Here is a 19,927-nt window from a genome sequence, read left to right as displayed (position 1 = left end):
ACTCAATTTTATCTAAAATAATTCCAAAACGTGTGTGTGAAAATCCAAAAAGATTCCATTGTCAAGTAGAATCCTTCACTTTTTTCTTTTTTCTGTTGGACAAATTTGAACCTCAAAAAATTGTAAGGTTAAGATTCACTCACACCCTTCAAAAATCTGACCCTCTATAGTTCCTAGTTTACTTTTCCTTGCACCCAAAAGCCTCCTCCTCTTTCTCTTGTTCAACCTTCCCACAAACACTGCATGCGTCTTTGACCACAACTGCTTCTTCAATTTCCAATCTTTTTGGACACCCTCTATTGCTATTCCTCCCTTGGTGTTGTTTGTGTTAAAGGGTATCTCTCTACTTAATATAAAGTTCCATTGTCTCTTGAGGCAATTTTCAACCTTAGTTGTGTGTTTCGGAGAGTTTTTTTGTGTTGTTTTGTTGAGGTTGGGTTTGTGAGTGAGAGAATGGTGGGTGCTCTATCTGTTGTGGGCTCATCAGTGATGGACTCTCACACTGGCCCTTGTTTGTGTGTTGATGCTCTCCCAACAACTAGTGTTAATCTCAAGAGTGGTGGAGATGTTTTGTGCAAGAATTTGATGGGAAGGAAGCATAATTTGGTGAAGCATGGTGGTGGGACCATGAAGTTGAGCAGTTCATTTGTTGATCCTGGAAGAGAGTGGAGGCTCTTTGTTAGCAAAAGTTGCAAGAGGCAGCGCAAGGATAGGAGAGTGACCATTGTTAATGAACTTGGAGGACAATATGAGGACACTTTTGAAGATGTTAAAGCGGTAACGTGTTTAATATCTTGTGGTTGAAAAGTTGTGATTATAAAAATAAATAGCAAAAAGACTTAGATCCGATGTTTTAGTGCATGTTTTGATTAAAGTTTGTAAACTTAGGTTAGAATGAATTCATTTTACAAACTGAGATTGCTAAGTAACCCTTCTTTTTCTTTCATTTCAATGTTTTAAGAAAAAATTGAGACAAAGCTCAGTTTACAATCGGATTTAACTGAAAATCACACTAAGAGACATTTTTTAGTTTTACTTTTTGAATGGACGTTGGAGATCTCCCAATGAAAATCAAACATAGCCTTAATAACACCTTTTTTATTTGGTTATAGTTTTATTCTTAGCATTTGCTTTGTTGTACTCTTTTTTAGGAGTCTGTGCTTTGTAACATATTCTAATTCTAATTTCTAAGACATTTAAGCAGAGCTTTTGAAGATTGTATCACTATGGAAAAGATGCCATTTGTTAGATTATTGTAAGTTATAGCTTGCAATAGGAGTCCTTGGAAGCTCTAAAATTATTTACCCTCTACACAATTTTATCATGAGTCCCTTTCCTTTTCTTGCTTACATCATATGGAATCATGCAACATTTTTTAGCTCATTATGAAATATGTTAAGAAGGAACAAGAGGTACCTGAAAGAGTAGCATAGATATATAATAATAAAGATTTCAAATTGTATGTGAGAAATGTGGCAGTATCCTTCCGTTTTTCTTCAGTTTCAATCTTAACATGCATATGCTTATTTTTCTCAAAAATGCTGCTTTGAAATTCTCTCCGTTACAAAGATAAGAGCTGTTTCCTTTTAAATATTATCGGTAATGTTGACATTCGCTACAATAATTTTCGAACTAGCTAGTCAATAAATGAACTCATGCAAATAGTACAACACTACAAATTACAAAACCAGCTTGCATTCCTAAATAAGAGGAGGATCATTTTCACTCATTATGAGTCTTTTATATTGAATGTGAATATGAATTTTTTTGACATATCTGCCTCTAATCGTCACCAATCTGTCTCTATGATACTAATGCACTAAGTTTTGTATGCAAATCTAACTGATCTCATCTTTGGAAACAGCAAATGCTCAACTATTTCACATACAAGGCTGTGAGGACTGTTCTTCATCAGTTGTATGAGATGAATCCACCTAAATACACGTGGTTCTATAAGTAAGTTAAGTCTCTATTAAATACAGGAAGAATGTTTCAACAAAAAATTATATGCCCCTTGTAGTTATTTTAGTTTGAAATGATGTTTTCTATGAAGTCTCAGGTTTAGAGTGCATTTGGTTTTGTTTTCATTTTTAGTTAGTATGTTTTCATTTATTAATTATAATTAGTTAATTACCCAAAATCACCTTATTTTTACTTGATGTAATGAACCAAGTGGTGAAAACAATATTTTGTTTTTTTCTTTATTTCCTTTGGAAATTCTTGACAATATGAAATAGAATAAAACAAAGTACTGATAAAAAAATGAATAAAACAATGTGACTTTTTTCAATTATTAGTTAAAAATGTCAACTGAAAACAAAAACCAAACCAAATGCACCCTGAATCTGTTACGTATATAACTTGAACTCATTGAATATTTTTTTCTCTCTCTAAACTTGCCAGTAATTAGCGATTGTTGAGGAAATTTGAGCAATTTAAATAGTTCAGTATGATTACTAAACTAGAATATGGTGATTCAATATCTATTTCATAATTATTTAGATAATTGTTTGTTGTGTTTTTCTTTGTTGGCAGTTTTGTTGCTTCAAACAAACCAGCAGATGGGAAACGTTTTATTCGATCCCTTGGGAAGGTAGTCTTTTTGTCCTAGTTAGTTATTTCATTTGTTGAAAATTTTCAGTAAACACATAAAGCATGTTATTCTTGCTTCTGTAAACAAATTACTATACTCAAAATTTCAAGTGCCTTTTCTATTTAATACATTTATACTTGACATATACATTGATCTTCTATCCATCTGTAAATTTCTGTTTCTTCCTTTTTACAAAAAAAAAAGGAGTAATTAACTCTGACATATTCCCTAAAATAATTATTTTTATAGTGAATCATTTATTAAGAAATATAAATAAACTGAAGGGCTTATTTATTAGTTTTGATCGGTTATACTTATACCCCTTCCTTCTATCAGAGAGGCTGTCCATCATTCCCCTTTTCAAGTATGAACTTAATAAAATCAGTCTTGTCCTAGTAGAATTCAGTGATTTGTATCTTGGTACCAGTGGTACCCCTTTTATAATATATTTGTTCTATTTGGCAGACCAAAAAAAAAAAAACCAAAATCTAGTTCATAGGATGAAGGATGCTCCTTACTTCTAATACTATTTTAGCCATATTGCTAATGTGGAATTTCCAACAATTTGTGTTGAAAAATTGCTTTTATTATTTATTATTTTAACATATGAAGCTCAAGTGTTGTTATGACAAGCTACTTCTGTTTATTTTCTTCTTATGACAAATGTTAAGGACTGTCAAACTGCGACACAATGTTTTTTCAACACACTGATTTGAAAAAAAATCCATCCTTAATTATAAGCATGTTATGGTCTTTTCTCAATGCTGAAAACAATTCAGTCATATAAATGCAGGGAATAATTTCTTACCAATTACTCAAAGCATACTATAATATGCTATTCAGTCTTGCTATATCCCCATTCATTCCTCTGACTTTCATGACTAAATTTAACACCGTTACACAATTACACCCAATTTTATTCACATAATTGATCATTTTCAAATTTCATATGAAAATATGATTTACTTGATGTAATTTTCATAACGTGTTACATCATGGCATTGCCAATGATGTCATATATCTTCCCATTTGATAGGAGCAACAAGAGCTTGCTGAAAGAGTGATGGTAACTCGGCTTCACCTTTATGGAAAATGGGTCAAGGTAATAGAATTCAATAACTCTCTCTCAGATATCCTAAGCATGCAAAATCTTTTGTGAAGATGTCTTATGTTTATAACCATTCTTCATTTCTATCATTTTGTGCAGAAATGTAATCATGCTGAGATATATCAAGAAATATCTGATGAAAACTTGGAGTTAATGAGGGAACGGCTCATGGAGACAGTAATATGGCCCTCAGATGACACAAACACAGAAAAGATTGGCTGATAATTCATCTCAAATTTTTACTTTCTGTCTTCAACCTCTTCCTAGTCTAGGTATATTTTTTGTTTCAATATCAATCTGTTTTGTTTCCAAAATTGTCATTTGTGTCATTTTCCTTTGATAGGATTCTCAGTTTTACGTTATGTAAATTATGTATATATTTGTACCTTGTTAAATACACAATCCATTATATATCGCTAGTTTCAGATGAATTTTAGGCCAATCATAAGCCATGTCAGCTTCCGAATTCTTTGAAAGTGATCTTACATATCATAAGGGATAGTGGCTTAGTGTATTAAAGGTGATTTCAATTAACTTGTAACATTTGATTGACTTGTAAGATTGTTTTACTTAATTAAGGAAATGTTTGGTAAAAATTAGCAGCTGAAGTTGATAGTGGATAAGTTAACTGGTTTAATTTGAAGCGTTTGATAAAATTAATGACGGAACTAATTAATAAAATACTTAATGACATAGAAGATATTTTCAAATACTTTTTTTTAATATAAATTTCATCTATTGATATATACTATTTATTTTAAAATAATTATTACTTTATATACTTTAATTTATATTAAATTATTTTTCATTTCAAAAACTAAATATCATTTTTATTTATTTAATTTTAAATATTTTATTAAATAACATGTGATCACAACAATACAATGGCATGCACATGTGATTCCACATATAATTTCTTTTCTATGGATAAAAATACATCATCTAATTATTTTTTATGCTAAATATACATATAGTTGGTAAAATTAGTCCTTAAATATATATTTTGTTAATTAAATAATTTAAATTTTTATGAATAAAATTATTTATAAGTACATATTAGTAGATTTTAACTTTATGTATAATTTTTGTAATTCAAAAATTCAGTTCATGTTTTTAAAATTACATGCCACGAAAAAAGAAGAAATATAACAGATTTCATGTTTCCCTATCGATTCAATTTCCTATATATGCCAATAAAGTAGCCATGGTTTGTATGTATAGTTGTATATCATTACCTTTTTAAATATTTCTTTCTGAAATGGATTTTTGGGGAGTTACTGCAACCTCAAAATTAGTATGACAATCAGAACTAGTATTTTCGCTCAATATATGCTAAAAAAAATTAGGATATCGATTTGCGCCAGCCATTTCAGCCAGGAAAACACTGCCACAGATTAATTTAATCAAGGTCCTAAAATTGAATCCTACCCATACTCAGCGTCAATTGTTGACTAAATTTTTAAAGTTTCTCAGATGAAACTATGCACGATTTTTTTATATATAAAAAAAGTATAAATACTCAATGCAAAATTGAATTTGCTTTTTCCATGACAACCCAATCCAAACCAAGTAACCGACATGGCCATAAATGGTGGCGTCAAACATTCCATCACTGATGGACCAAAAAACCAATATATCATAGTAATTATTTGTAACTTATGGAAAATGAGAGGGTATCATTTTTGTACTCCATTGTAATTTATTTTCCCGTCTAAATGTTTTTTTTTTATTTTTTTCAATTCAGTCCGTTTCAATGGATTGAGCACAAACTTCCATCATAAAAAGAAACTCAAGCAATCAAAAAAGAAAAAAAGAACGAAAAAGAAACTCAAAATACAACCCATTTTACATCGACAACAATTCCAGGAAGCAAAATTTGGGTATTAACAGTCCTATCAATATGCTATTTGAAAATAAAAAATAAAAAACAGTCCTATCCTATCAGTATGTCTGCTATTGGGACAAAACCAATACGACGGAAGAAAATGATGAATGAACAAAAAGTAGCTTATTCTGCCTTTTTGGCAATGGCTGAAATGAGGCTTCATTCTCAGTTCAATGGCCAATTTGTTATGTACAATCTGTACATGTCATGTGCTTGCAGCTGAACAGAATATGCTCAACACAACATAATTGCGAAATATTTTCAAGCCCTTTGAGACGTAAAAACGTTCTGAGGGATTGGAGTGGGTGGGGTGGGGCCCCTCTTTTCCAAATTCAAGAACAGAATGCAAAAAGTAAAAAATAATAATAAAAAGAAAGCATACCATTCATGACTTGTCCCTGCACCCTCACCAAATATAGCCACTACCTCCATGATCACCATCATTGTCATGGTCATCCCCCGATAAATATTTATGAACTTTTCTTTCTAAATTGAGGAAATACTTTGAAAATAAGACTAAGCTTCCTTAAGAAATTGTTCTTATACAAAGTATTGGCATATAACATTCATGAGAAACATTGTCGAAACTAAGTGAGCTACGAGCTTTACTAACCGTAGATCAAGTAATTCATAAACTAGAATAAAAAAAATGAAAATTAGAAGGCACGCATCAATGCCAGAATTAAATTGAAACTCAGTTCTAAAATTGACATTTACTACTCATATCTTACAACACTAAAGCCTGTAAATCTACTGAGTCTATGATCATCTGATTTACAAAAATTAATACATATTGTACACAAGAGTAAGAAAAATGAGATTTTGAGGGTAACATAACCTGGTCAAGAATGCTTACAGAACCAAAATGCTCTCACACTGCTCTGACAGGTTAAAAGAAGAGTAAACCCCTACATTGGTTCTCAAAAGACTAATGTGTTACCACATAAGTCCTCTAAAGATTTTTGTCACCGAAATAATCTATTCAAAAATCTAAAACAGTAACCAAATTTGTCTTTTTTGTATCACCATTGGTCATGTGGTGACATTTTAAGATCTTTTGAGGGAATATATTGACAAAAATCTTCGGAGGGCTTATGAGGTCACACCGGAATCTATGGAAGACAAACTTAGGAGTTTCACTTCGTACCCCATTGCCCAGAGACTCTTCGCTATGCGCAAACTTAGGAGTTTACTCAAAGATAAACTAAAGCAAATTGATACACCTGCAAACAAAACCAAAAGAACAGCAATTTGATACATTAGAACAGCAATACCCTTTAGTCAAGAAACTTCAGGAGAAACACATAATATTGGTAAACTAGTACCGGGTATGGCAAACAATGCTAGGTGAAAGGGAAAAAAACATTGAAGAACATCTGTTGAAACATACCATATTGAAAGCTGATGCAGAAGGCAGGAGACACATTGTATACAAAGAGTGAACACGAGAAATAAATTCTATCAATATCCCCTATCTTGAGACTTTGTCTGTAGCCAAAGGACTTGGAACAGAGAATTTTATTGCATTTGACTATCACCAAAAGTAAGAATCTGCCCAAGTGCAAGTCTTGCACGAAGCTGCATCAATAGAAGAACATTTACAAAACAAACTACTTAATAGTACAGAACATAAAAGATTAAGGATGAAGATTAAAGGACCTTCACATCCATGCAAGAATCATTGGACATCTTCTTTATTCGAGAAACAATGCCAAAACTACGCAGATTTACAATCCGACCAAATGCACCAGGACTAGCTGGAAAAGTGAGGTTTACTATGACCCAAACTGCAGCTGTGCGTAAGCGACTGTCATGACTCTGCAAAAACTGCTCAAAGAAAGAGTGAGACCCATTCTCATCTTGAGGGAATAGTAGCTGCATTACTGCTTCCTTATGAAACTCATTGCCACTAGCAATATTGTTGAGAACATACATCCCCTGCATGGAAAATAAAACCAAAAGACATAATAAATAAACAACTCAGAATGATTTTTAGAGTGTGGAGTTCTATATCATCATTCTATACAAAAATAATTAATTTCAAAACTTAACTCCAACCTGTATCCCAATTTCAATTTTTGAAGATTTTTGTAATTGTCTTCCAACAGCATCTAGTATGATACCATCTTCAGCAAAAGCATGTTCAACTGAGTACACACATCCATCAACAAAATTGCGAACAAGGGCCAGAGCTTGTTCTTGAACAGAAGGCTCAGGATCTGCAAAGTATACACAATCAAGGGCAACTTTTTTGGAAATGGGTACTAACAGAATAGAAAAAATCCAAAGTGCCAATAAATACCACAGATAAGGCTAGCCATTGAAGATGCTGTTAACTCCACGAAAATTCCTTCCTTGCATATCTTATCTGCCAGGAATACCATGTTCCTCAAGGCCCATACAGCATTAAGCCTTAAAGATGAATCCATCGACTTCGTCAATTGCACAAGCTCTTTAATGCCCCCACATTGTATGAATGTTGATTTATGTGGCATAAAGTCAACCACTATATTGCTGATGGCACCAAGGGCTGCAACCTGGAAGATAAAACAGAAAGGTCTGCCTTACCAAACTTCAAGAAAATTTATGAGGCCACATCTGTTTAATTACAATTAATCAATATAATATTTTCCCAACATAAAGTCTTAGGTAGAAGAGGTCATTATGATTTATGACTTGAGTCTAATTAAAGGCAAGCTTCAAATTATGATTAATAATATGATAACATATACTATTGCCCTTGTGATAACCTCATATCCTTCAAGTGCAACATACAATATGGGTGAAATAACAGGTAAGCTTATAATAGTGATCAACAATAGGATAACATATCCCTTTGAGATAACCTCATTTAATAAGCAGTGCTTCTTGTAACACAGCCCTTTTTTATGTTTAAGGGACAACATAAATATTTCAAATTTAGATCAATACAGAATAGCATCAGAGTTATCATCACAATGGTATACACATAGTCACATAAATTTATGGAAGGAACAGATAATTCAAATTTTTTTTTCTATGTACCCCTCAATTTCTAAAGTTTAGAAGCCCACTCTTTAGTATGATAGGCATGTTCCTTTTCCAAACCTAGAAATTATTCAATGTAACATAATCAGAAAATTAAAAATTATAGATGCAATTGAAATACCTGGACAGAAGTAGAAAGATCAGAGAGAAGCTGAACCAGAGGAAAAACAACCCTTTCATTCATAAAACGACCTGCACTCAAATTCTGAACAGAGTTTTATGAGAATTAAATTTTACATAACAATAGCATAAAACACTTCAAGTGTCAGATGTCATCTCATTTAACAGACCTTGATTGAGCGAGAGACACTTCTTAAGCAAATGCAAGCTGCAGTGCGTACACTGGCATCCTCATGAGTTAAGGCATCAACTACTAGGTTTAAGACCTGTAACACAAAAATGTATTAGAAGTTGAAAGTGAACTTGGGATCTGAAAACATATTTTATTGGTGCAAGTCTTATTATAACTTTATCCATACATAGTTTATTGGTGCAAGCCTTATTATAACTTCATTCATTTTGAGATTGAGAAGAAACACCAGAATTGGCTCTGGTCATCTATCAGGAAGAAATACGGCTTAGCACTGATTCAAGCATGTTCATAAATGGGAACATGGAGTGGTATAGAACATTATGTCAACAACAATAAATGTCCAAATTCATTAACACCTATAAATAATTAAAGCGAGCACCATGACACTTTGTCAACAGTCCATTTATAGGGGTGCTAAAATTTCAATATTTATGCCAGACTTTGGGATTCACCTAGTGGGACAAGGCTTTGTTGTTGTTGTTGTTGTATGGCAGACTTTGGGATACAACATAACAATTAGTAATTGAGTTGCCACTTGCAAGGTAATCAATCAACTTAATGGTTCATAAAATAAAAATGATATCCCTAATAAGTTGTTTCTGCTGAAATACTTTTACATCTGAATATATCAGCAAAAGTATATTTACATGTAAAATCCCATACACAGCCTGAGCAAATGTTGTTTCTAGTAAGAAAATAATATGAGCTAAATAAATTAAAAATTATTTCAGTTAAACTAATATTGTTCTAGAAAACAAATGCAATACATAAAGACATGCAAGAAACTGCATGCAAACACAAATACTCCAAAATGAAAAGATGCCACAAGAAAAGGAGAGCAGGAAAAAAATATGGAAAAGGTTACTGGCAAGCCTATTACTTTCAGGATTCTTAATTTGCATCCAGCCCCCATTATCTATTACATTTCTCCAACCATACACCTCTAGTTACCTTACATCCTTTCATGCACCCTCACCTATAGTGTTATAAAAATGGTAAGAAGTTAAGAACCCACAACTCTAAACATAATGAACACACAACTCTAAACATAATGAATGACTATAAAAATGGCTGAGTGAAGCTTTTTCATTATAAGTTTCATGTCTCAATTTTGCAGCAAAGATAACCATGCATGTGTTCGTAAAACAAAAACATGGACACAAGCAACAGACCTGCAATGAAAGAAAACTAGACCTGCAGCACTCCAATTTTGAGCAAAGATCAGCCAAGGCCAGAAATACCCCTTCAAGTCGTTTAGGATGTACAGGACGCTTTTGCAAGAGACAGTTGAACTTATTAATAGCATTTGCCTCAAATGCTAACTTCTGCAAATCTTCCTTCTCTGCAATTAATCTTGAGAAAGCAAAAGAAGCTTCATCTCCAACTTGACCAGAATCATCGAGGAGCTCAAGCAAAATGTATACCAATTTGGTTTTGATTCCTACGTCTTGGAGGTAGCATGTCGAAGAATTCTTCACAGAAATCAAGCACAAGCAGGCTAGTAACCTTGTTCGAGGATATCTGTCTTTAGTTAATTCTGTTACAGAATGTAAAGCTCTTCCACTATGAAGTTCCACAAATTCAGAGACAGACACTGGGTTATCTCTAATAATTGCAGCTAAGGACTCTAGACTAGCATCTCGCTGACTTAGAGAACCTTCAAGAAGGCTAGTAAGTTTCTCTAAAACACCAGCATGGCATAATATGTTTTGTTCGCCAATTGTCTTGCAAGAATGAATAACAATGCCAGCACCTAGCCCAGTAAGATTTTCATTCTCACTTTTCAATAATGAAAGAAGAAATTGCATGTTTTCCTCTTGAAAAAAATCATACTTTGGAGCTAGCATTGATTGATAAATCATTCGTAAAGAACGAGCAGCAGCATCCACAACCTGATAACGAGAGAACAGGCAATTAAATAACATTCCAAATGAAAATAGCATTAAAAAAGAGAAAAATAATAAATAACGAACTAATGAAGTCAACATTTCCTATTTACATCTTTCCAACAAAGTACTGCCATTACTCTACTGCTTCAGTTTTTGCTTCCATTACCACGCCACATTTCCCTAATCCCAAGTCTCAATCACTGAGAAAATGTAAAAATTCTTCTCCGTGGCATGACCACACGAGTAACAAGTATACCAAACACCAATAAGCATTCTAACCACAGACAAGATAGAATACATCAATAACTCATTACTAAACAAAAACATCGAATAATTCCAAGACTACATCCTTTTTCACAAATCAGTAGGAGGAAAAATAAATACATAAAAATAGTCCAACATTTATAGCATCGAACAAGAACAGGGAAGCATAAATCATATTACCAAAACCATAACTAAACTCCAGAAAAGGTAATTGAATTCCAAAAAAGCACGTGGCAGAGAGATTACCTATTTTGAAACGAAAAATAATCGTAACAGTTAAGAGTTATAATTTTCAGTTTCATTGGATTACGAAGAAGAAAATACCAAACAAATCATGAATCAAACAATCCACGTTTCATTTTCTTTCTAAAACTTAAACCAATAGCACTGATCACAGCATGGGTCAATTTTCCGACAAACCAAACATTAAAAAAGTTATAAAAAAACTGTTGCAAACAATTGAACATTTGAATTCACCTTCTCGTCATGAGCGGAGAGGAGCCCGATCAAACGAGGAAAAGCTCCGGCGTCGAGGACGGCGCGGACGCCGTCGTCGACGCCACAGGCGAAGCTGCCGAGCGCGGCGGCGGATTGGACAATGAGGTTGGGGTCGGAGTCGGCGAGTGCGGCGGCGACGACGGGGACGGCCCCAAGCTTGATGTAGGAGTGCTTCTTCGTTCGGTTTCCGATGATGTGGTTCTTCACCTCGCGGATGGCTTTGAATTTCACCGCGCAATCGGACGAGGCGAGGCGGTCAAGGATTGGATCGGAGGATGCGGACGGTGTAGGCATGGCGGCGGAGATTGTCAACGACGGCGATGACGGTGGCGGAAGCTCGTGCAAGGTGGAGGAGATGTTAACTTACGAAACGATGGAAGAGAGAAGAGAAAGGAGCCAGAAAAGAGTTTTTTTATTTTTTTATTTTCTAATTTTCTAATTTTGTTTTTTGTGTTATATAATAGTATATATTTTTATTATTTTAATATATTAGTATAATATATGGTCACTTTCAGGGTGTGAGGTTCATTTTATATTTTTATTACGAGAAATATTAAGATTACATTCTCTAATATACTCAATTGATGATGATTTATTGGAATCAATAAATATTAATTTATTAATTTTGTTAAAAATACTAGGGAGAAATATTTGAATTTATGGCCTCTTTTTTTTTTTTTCCCTTTTCTCCCTAATGATGATCATGAAAATGTCTAGAGCATCCCTCCATTACACAATTCAAATTAATTAAAAGGAGAGATGGATGCATTAGGCTTAGTTCAAAGATTTTACTTTTTCTACAAGTTTGATTAATAGTTCAGCTCTAGTATCTTTGGACGATCAAAATTAAAAAAAAAATTATGCAACAAAGTTTTTAACCTTAAACGTCTAAAGATTGATTTGTTAGAATAAAATCCAATTCAAATTGAATATGAAGATGACAATCCTCTTAAACCTATGGTTCCATTGTAAACTCATTTTTTAATAGCTTATATGCACCTTGACATGATGCTTTGATTTTTAAGTTGCTAAGAAAGAATATTGAATTTCATGTTATAAGAGACAAGTTCACCAAAATATGGAAACTCATTTCAAGTTTTGACATCACTTAGACCTAAGATTGTATCTTTTTTATTATGATTAGGGGGAGAGAGATACACTTTATACCCCTTTACATATTTTAAATAAAAATAAAAGGAAAGGAAAAAAATTAGAAGTTAAAAAATAAAACTAATAAAATATAACTAACAACATGAGAATAATGAGTAATTATTAAAAGAGAGTAGTAAAAGTTTAAAAATAAAAAAAGGATATAATTATTTAAAATATGTGGACCCCAAAAGAAATATTTCCTTTGCTAATAATATAGATGAAATTATTTTGCTTACCCTTACTACATCTTTAGGGAAGCTTATCAAAGTATACCAAAGATTCATGTATGGATTGGTTGGCCGGTGCTTTCTATCAAAATTGATTTGACTAATCCTGTTGATAGAGTTCAGCTCAAAAGGCTTTTGGTATCACATAAAGTATGAAGGTCACATTGGATTTGTTCAACATGTGGATGCTATGGCCATTTGTCTAGAGATTTGTATGATTGAGATTAATGCCACAAGCCATGATCCTAACGTGGTTGCAAATATTCCTAACTTTAGCATGATGGAAGTAGCAACAAGTTCATGTAATGTAAGACCATAATCAAAGGAGATGGTTACAAACGTTACAAATGAGAGTGCAACAAAAATTGACGACTAGCCTTTGCATGGAAAATGGCTCGTTGTTAAACACAAGGTTAAGTATCCAATAAATGCAAAGGAAGCCCAGCTAACTGAAGCCAAATTAATCTAGGATTTTATTACGAGAAAGAAAGTTGTTGGCTTTAATGCCAATGATCACAATCAGGTCGTGCCTTCAATTTTTTAAGGGTTTGCACCAATAATTCCTACTACCTCTAACCTACAAAATCAACCTAGCTAGATTTCTTAGAAAAAAACAATCGCCCATGCAAGGAGTTTGATGACCTAGCCTTGCAACTCTTTAAAAACACAGTTGCAAAACCTAAGATTGTTCATAAACAACCTTTAGCCAAAAACACCTTCAATACCCTACCTTCTAGACAGCCCACATGCCTTAACATTATCCCAGTAACCCAAAGTTGTTACACTCTCACCCTTGATGTTAATGACATGGAAGTTGTCCTTAACACACACAAAGAACAACAACTTGATTCAAGCTTGGAACCTGCTCCAAATATTCCTTGCACTTCTCAATATAGGCCTTGCCTCATTCTCTCTCCTAGAATATTACTATGAATATGTTTCATGATTATCATTATCTCTTAGAATATTTGAGAATGAAGCTATTCGTCATTCAACTAAAAGACATTTTATTGTATCATTAAGAGTCATCATCCCTCCATTTTTATGGTATTTGAAACATTGTCATTTTTCTCAAATAGGACGAGTTTTGGGACTCACTTAGGTACAAGCCTTTATTTATTCAAGAAGCTAGAGGCAACTTAGGAAGAATATAAGTGTTCTCGTGTAGATTAATTAGACATTAATTTATGCTTGGTGTATTCCGTGCACTAGTGTATTATGTTATCTATATAGAAGATCAATATTGCTTGGACTTGCTTGACAATTTAAACCTTGTCAACACCATCTACACATGAGTTCCTTTTGGATCATTTGTTAAATTTTAATGCTAATGTCCAAGGACAATTTGATCATGGGGGATAATTAGATCCTTCACCCATGTGATGAAGTAGTTGATGGATCTTTTCATCTTTCCCATGCCCTTCATTTCTCTAGGGTTATATCTCAATTTGCTTTATAGACTTAGATATTGGGTGACAAATATACCTAGACAAAAAACAATCGATTTGGTGCTCATATATATTTGAAAGAAGTTAGACCGTTGTATGTGCAATGATAATTATAAAAATACTAAACATTAAATACAATAAAAAAACTAGTCATTAAAAAGCATTTTTGTTATATTTTGCATTAATATAAAATAAATTTTTTGTATTGAATAGCAAATAGGAGGAGGTAAAAACTTTAAAAATCTTAATATTTTTTTATCATAACCTAATTATTCGAACCAAACTAAATGATATAATAAAATAATTTTATATTATGAGTGTCGTTTTTTATTTTTTAAAATGATTCAATTAAGTTGTTATTGTCAAAACAAGAGTAACTAAATGAATCATATTAAAAAAAATTAGAGAACTTAATTAAATTATTTTAAAAAATTAAAACATCTACTTGAACCTTAAAAAAATTGAAAAAAAATAATAATTAAATCATTTTATTATATTTTATTTTTAAAATAGTATCCAATATATGTGTGTGTGTAATTTAAAATATTACTTTGACGTCAATCATTAGTTTTTCCATCCTTTCGATGGAGACTGCGAGCATCGTTGGGTAGATTTTCGACAAATCAACAAGTTATTCCAAAACTAAAAAGTGATACTAGCACAAGTTCTGATAAGCAATTTTAAAACATATCCTTAAAACTTGCTTTGAGATTTATATTTTATAATACCTAAATAAATTTTTGAATAATCATTAATACATTTGTAATATAAACGAAATATTAGAAAACTTGATAAACATCGTTCCATATTAAAGTATGGAATTCATTTAAAAAGGACGAAATATTAATTACTGCCCAAATCTGTTCTTGCGTAATTATAAGAAAATGTTCTTGTACAATTCTGATGAAAAAGATGTAATAACAAACAACTCCCTTGAAGTTGATATTATAAATTTTTAGATACGGCCTTATATTAAAGAAAACGACAAACAATTTAGAGAAAATAAACATTCCTATGATATTTCATAATTTAAACAATGATATAGCACTCTAGAAAACATCTTTATGTAACTTATAACAAATACAGAGAAAAGTAAAATATAAAAGCCCGTTTATTTTTCTTTTAACAAAACGCAAATTTACTCCCCTTTATTTAGTGAACGAGGTGAGAGTGAATCATAACATCATGATTAAGATATTTAGAATTTTCAATTGTGTCATAGCAAGAGGAAGACAACAAAATCAGCTCAATATACTAATTAATCTTTATGGCTAAAATATACAAGATAATCTCACAAATGTGGTACATGCATTTGCAAAAATATATTAAAAAAATAAAAGTGGCCTAAAACTAGTTGTAGTGCAAATAATACCTACCAACACATTAAGACTGTAATTTTATTCAGAAAAAGAATCATTATGGCTATATATCAAACGCTTCGAAAATCCACTCTTGATAGTAGTATTACGCAATGGCTTTGCTTCCAATCAAAATAAAAGGGTAAAAAACAAATTGCGCATAAAGCATACTACGTCTGACACTTTACGCTTACTTCAACATTTTCGTAATTGTTCAGTTTCTTTGCAATATGATATATCATTTCATTTCAGGTGCTTGTGGTGTGTTTTTCATTCCATCCGGTGCCGAAACATAAGAACATAAAAACTGCATAAACTAACTAACCCATGATATTTTGTTAAGACTACTGGTTTAAATACAATAATAATAACTAATTCGAATCAAGATTAGATAAAGAGGACAGGTTTATAATAATAAGATAGCCATTTAGTTTTAAAGTCAAAATATAGTTTAGTCTTCAAAGTAACAGCGTAAACTATATTGTTCTTTGAACGTGCATATATATATATATATATTCTTTAATAGCAAGTTTACCATACCAACTTAAGTTGTAAATAATTTCACCCCTTAAAAAATAATTTGTATAGGCAAATATTTTAGAAGACGAAAACAACACAGGTTGTCACTTTTAAGTTAAAACCAAATTGTGTATGAACTCATTGTTGTTATCACAGTATAACTATAAACTACGTTTTACTTGCTCCTTATTCACAAAGACCTGAAATTCCCATCAAGTTATAAAACGATACGTGCATTCCCACACAAGTCAACAAATTTTTGGGGCATGACATGCTTCAAAGGATAGCACAGGTTTTAACAGGCATTAAAACTGTTATTTAACAAATGTCAAGACATTTTCAAAGATAAGAAGAGCCTTTCTATCAAAGACAGTGACCATAATTTAGATGCAATTTTTTAAATATTTTGCATATTATTTTTCAATCAAAATTAGAATTTCATCTCAATAATATGACCGCCTACAGCAAACCACGTCTAATAAGTTACTGATAAAGCTACTCTATTGATGATTGTGCAATGCATGATACAGCAAAAAAAAAAAACAAGGGGGTAAATGCTCAGTAGTAACAGAAATTCGGTACAGCTTCTCATGTTCATGAATCATAGTATATAAGTTGCAAACTCCTGTGCACAGTTCAACCACGGGAAACTTCTGGTGATCTATATCAAACATAATTTGAAGCGCATTGACCAACCAGATCATGGAACAAAATGCTGCAACTTATAGAAAGACTAACCAGATAATTACAAATTCTCTAACTGATTATTGTAAATCTAAGAGACCATGGCATTGGCTTCATCTTCATCAGCTTCTCCTGTTTCATTGAACATGTACTGACTTTGATACTCCATTAGGTACTGTGTTGATCTTTTGACATCCAAAAACAGATTATAAACCCGATTTATATCATCCAACTCCACTGTCTTCCCCTTTTGCTTTTGGCATGCCAATGCAGCTGCTGTGATTAGATGAATAGCATATCTCAAAGATGTTTCTACACCTATTTTGGTTAACAAACACTTTGCACCTTCACTCATGTCTACGTCTTCCTCTTGGCATCTGATATCCAGAATCATGCGAATCTCATCCTCCGTGTAAGGCTGAGTAGAGATGATGAGTAGTCGATCCAGAAGATCAATGGGGATCCCATGTGGGGATTTGTAATTTGTGCCTCTAATAGTCGTGATGCCTCTGTTGGTAGCAACAACTAATATGGGAGCCATATCATTCTCCAGCGCCCGATTGAGGAATGAAAAGCACTCTATGTCAAGCATGTGCACCTCATCAATGAAAAGGACACCAGGCACGATCTCTGCCTTTCCTTCTTCTCTCCACTCTGCCACTTTGGTGTCAATTTGCTCTCTGACTTCAGCACGAATTTCACCCGTATCTCCAGTGAAAAGAGCCAGAAATCCCTGTGTTCTGAAATCAACCATAACAGAATTAGATGATGGGAAGAACTAAAATGCAACCTGTAAGGCAATTTATAAGCCTAATTAACAAGTTAAGAGTATATATCCTTCTACAAAAAAGGAGGTAAACTGCTAATAAATGCCATACAGATAAGTTGGAAAACTTGATCAAAAGTTTCATATCTGTTCAGAATGTATTAAAAATTGGGGGGAAAATGGCACTCCACCATCAAATCATTAACTGCAAAGCACACAACACTCATGTATTAAAGTTTTCAATACCAAATTCAACAAACACAAAATCTCGATCAACTGAATAAAGCGAATAGTGCACTACTTGCTTTAACAAGGACCATAATGATCTCCACACAAAAAACTGACCATCTACCCTCTTGACAAGTCTAAATTCCAACTCCATTTCCACACCATGCACATTAGAAGCATCAATGTAAATCCCCATATTATTCTTGAGAAATCCGATCCTCCACTAGTAGTATACAAAATGGGGAATCAAAAACACACAACAGCTTTAGCATAGAGGATCCACTATTCAAGGTCATAAGCACACAGCAATATTTTTATTTAATTACTAGTTATATGAATTCCCCAGTTCCATGATGTAGCCACTGCCTATATTATAATTAATTACTCAATCAAGGTTTTAAAAATGACCAGGTTCAGGATAAAACCTAGACTATATAGGTTTTATTTAGATAAACTTCTCCTTAAGTACTTGTATGAAAAAAAAATTAATAAACTTCTCCATAAGCTAAAATTAGCTTATGCATAAGCTAATTGGTTGAAGCTTTCTCGTATTAACTTCTCCAAAATCTGATTTTGAACTTGTACTTGAAGCTAAGCTCATTTCATATATTTTTTTTCCAAACAAACCCTGTAACTTCTATAAGTAATAAAAAGATAACCGAATCATGATGGTCTGAAATAATCACAAAATTCAGAGAGAGAAGAGCAACCTGCTATTAATAACATCAATCTCGTGAAGAGTAACACAATGCACAACCTCCTTCCTCTTCTGTAACTCTCCATCGGGACACTGCACGAACTTCACCTGCGGCCCCATAGCGTCGAAGTCCCTCGACCGCGAAAACGACCGTCCAAGCTTCGTAATCTTCCCGGACGCCTTATCAATCGCAATAACATCGCCGCTGCTCACCTTCTCCTTCCCCAACGCCTCGATCATCTTAGCGCCGAGGTCGTAAACCGTTTCCATCTCGGTCGTCTTGAGCGTCAGCTTCCCGGTCTTCGCAGCGGCGCCAGACACCGCAGGGCGGTCGATCTGGACCTCGACCACTTCCCCTTCAATGACCTCGGCTTCTTCCTTGATGCGGACGCCGATGGCCTTGCGGAAGGCCTGGGTGAGGGCTTCGGTTTTGGACATTTCCAATGAGAAGATTTCGCTGGCAGCGATCATGGCGAAGGGGGTTTCGAGGCCGAGGGACTTGGCCATGCCCATGGCGATGGCGGTCTTGCCGGTGCCGGGCTGGCCAGCGAGGAGGACCGCGCGGCCGGCGATCTTGCCATCTTTTATCATCTGGAGGATCACGCCGGCGGCCTTGCGGGCGGCAGTTTGGCCGACCATGCCGTCCGAGACGGCGCGTGGCTCCAGGGAGGAGTCAAGGCCAAGGCCGCGGATGTGGGAGTGCGCGCCCACGCGCTCAATGCGGGTCAGGTCGCGGCTCTCGGAGAGTTTCAGCTCCGCCATGATAGAAACGGCGAAGATGTTTAGGGTTTTGATGAGGGTTTAGACTTCGGAGTGTGCTTGTACGACTGTTAAGTTACTGCTTGAGCATGTAACTCGATCACTTCCGACAGGTAGAATACAAAATTAAATATAATTATATACATTTAATTATATTTTTTTAAAATAAAACTTAGTAAAAAATAATTAAAATTAATATAAGATACAACATTTCACATTCAAGGAAAACACAAACATTTCACATATTAATAAATATTTATAAACTAAACATATTAGTTGAAAATCATATGTTATTATACACAACACAATTTATCATTTAAATTATAAAAACTTTAAAAACAAAACATAAATCATCATTTAAAAGAAATAAATGAAAATTAAATATAATAAAAATTAGAATATGCAATATGCCGTATTATACATTGTGTATCTTACAAAAGGAATGTTTGTGGAAACATTCTAAGCATTTAATTGTAATGGATCAAAACACACACATGTTGGCTACTCTATTT

At 33.5% G+C, this 19,927-nt stretch overlaps 3 protein-coding genes across 3 annotated transcripts; 1 reads left to right on the top strand and 2 right to left on the bottom strand.

Annotated features, from left to right (window-relative positions):
* Positions 1-179: 179 nt before the first annotated feature.
* LOC114394770 (chaperonin-like RbcX protein 2, chloroplastic) lies at positions 180-4,143 on the top strand. Its single transcript, XM_028356444.1, has 5 exons — positions 180-777; positions 1,865-1,956; positions 2,536-2,593; positions 3,630-3,695; positions 3,801-4,143. The coding sequence occupies exons 1-5, from the start codon at positions 454-456 to the stop codon at positions 3,921-3,923; spliced, it is 663 nt and encodes a 220-aa protein (XP_028212245.1). The 5' UTR covers positions 180-453; the 3' UTR covers positions 3,924-4,143.
* Positions 4,144-7,074: 2,931 nt separating this feature from the next.
* Positions 7,075-12,006, bottom strand: LOC114394406 (armadillo repeat-containing protein 8-like). The gene is made up of 8 exons (XM_028355976.1): positions 11,557-12,006; positions 10,099-10,818; positions 8,904-8,999; positions 8,735-8,818; positions 7,889-8,123; positions 7,645-7,805; positions 7,246-7,524; positions 7,075-7,164 (listed from the first exon to the last, which is right to left on the bottom strand). Exons 1-8 carry the CDS (start codon positions 11,869-11,871, stop codon positions 7,105-7,107), a joined length of 1,950 nt encoding a protein of 649 aa, XP_028211777.1. The 5' UTR covers positions 11,872-12,006; the 3' UTR covers positions 7,075-7,104.
* Positions 12,007-16,755: 4,749 nt separating this feature from the next.
* LOC114394440 (ruvB-like 2) lies at positions 16,756-19,499 on the bottom strand. Its single transcript, XM_028356014.1, has 2 exons — positions 18,670-19,499; positions 16,756-17,705 (listed from the first exon to the last, which is right to left on the bottom strand). The coding sequence occupies exons 1-2, from the start codon at positions 19,416-19,418 to the stop codon at positions 17,057-17,059; spliced, it is 1,398 nt and encodes a 465-aa protein (XP_028211815.1). The 5' UTR covers positions 19,419-19,499; the 3' UTR covers positions 16,756-17,056.
* Positions 19,500-19,927: the final 428 nt, after the last annotated feature.

The sequence above is a fragment of the Glycine soja genome, chromosome 18 (genome assembly GCF_004193775.1).
Source record: "Glycine soja cultivar W05 chromosome 18, ASM419377v2, whole genome shotgun sequence".
NCBI classification, from domain to species: Eukaryota; Viridiplantae; Streptophyta; class Magnoliopsida; order Fabales; family Fabaceae; genus Glycine; species Glycine soja.
Note: the sequence above shows the minus strand (reverse complement) of the source record. Positions and strands in the feature narration are given on the sequence as shown.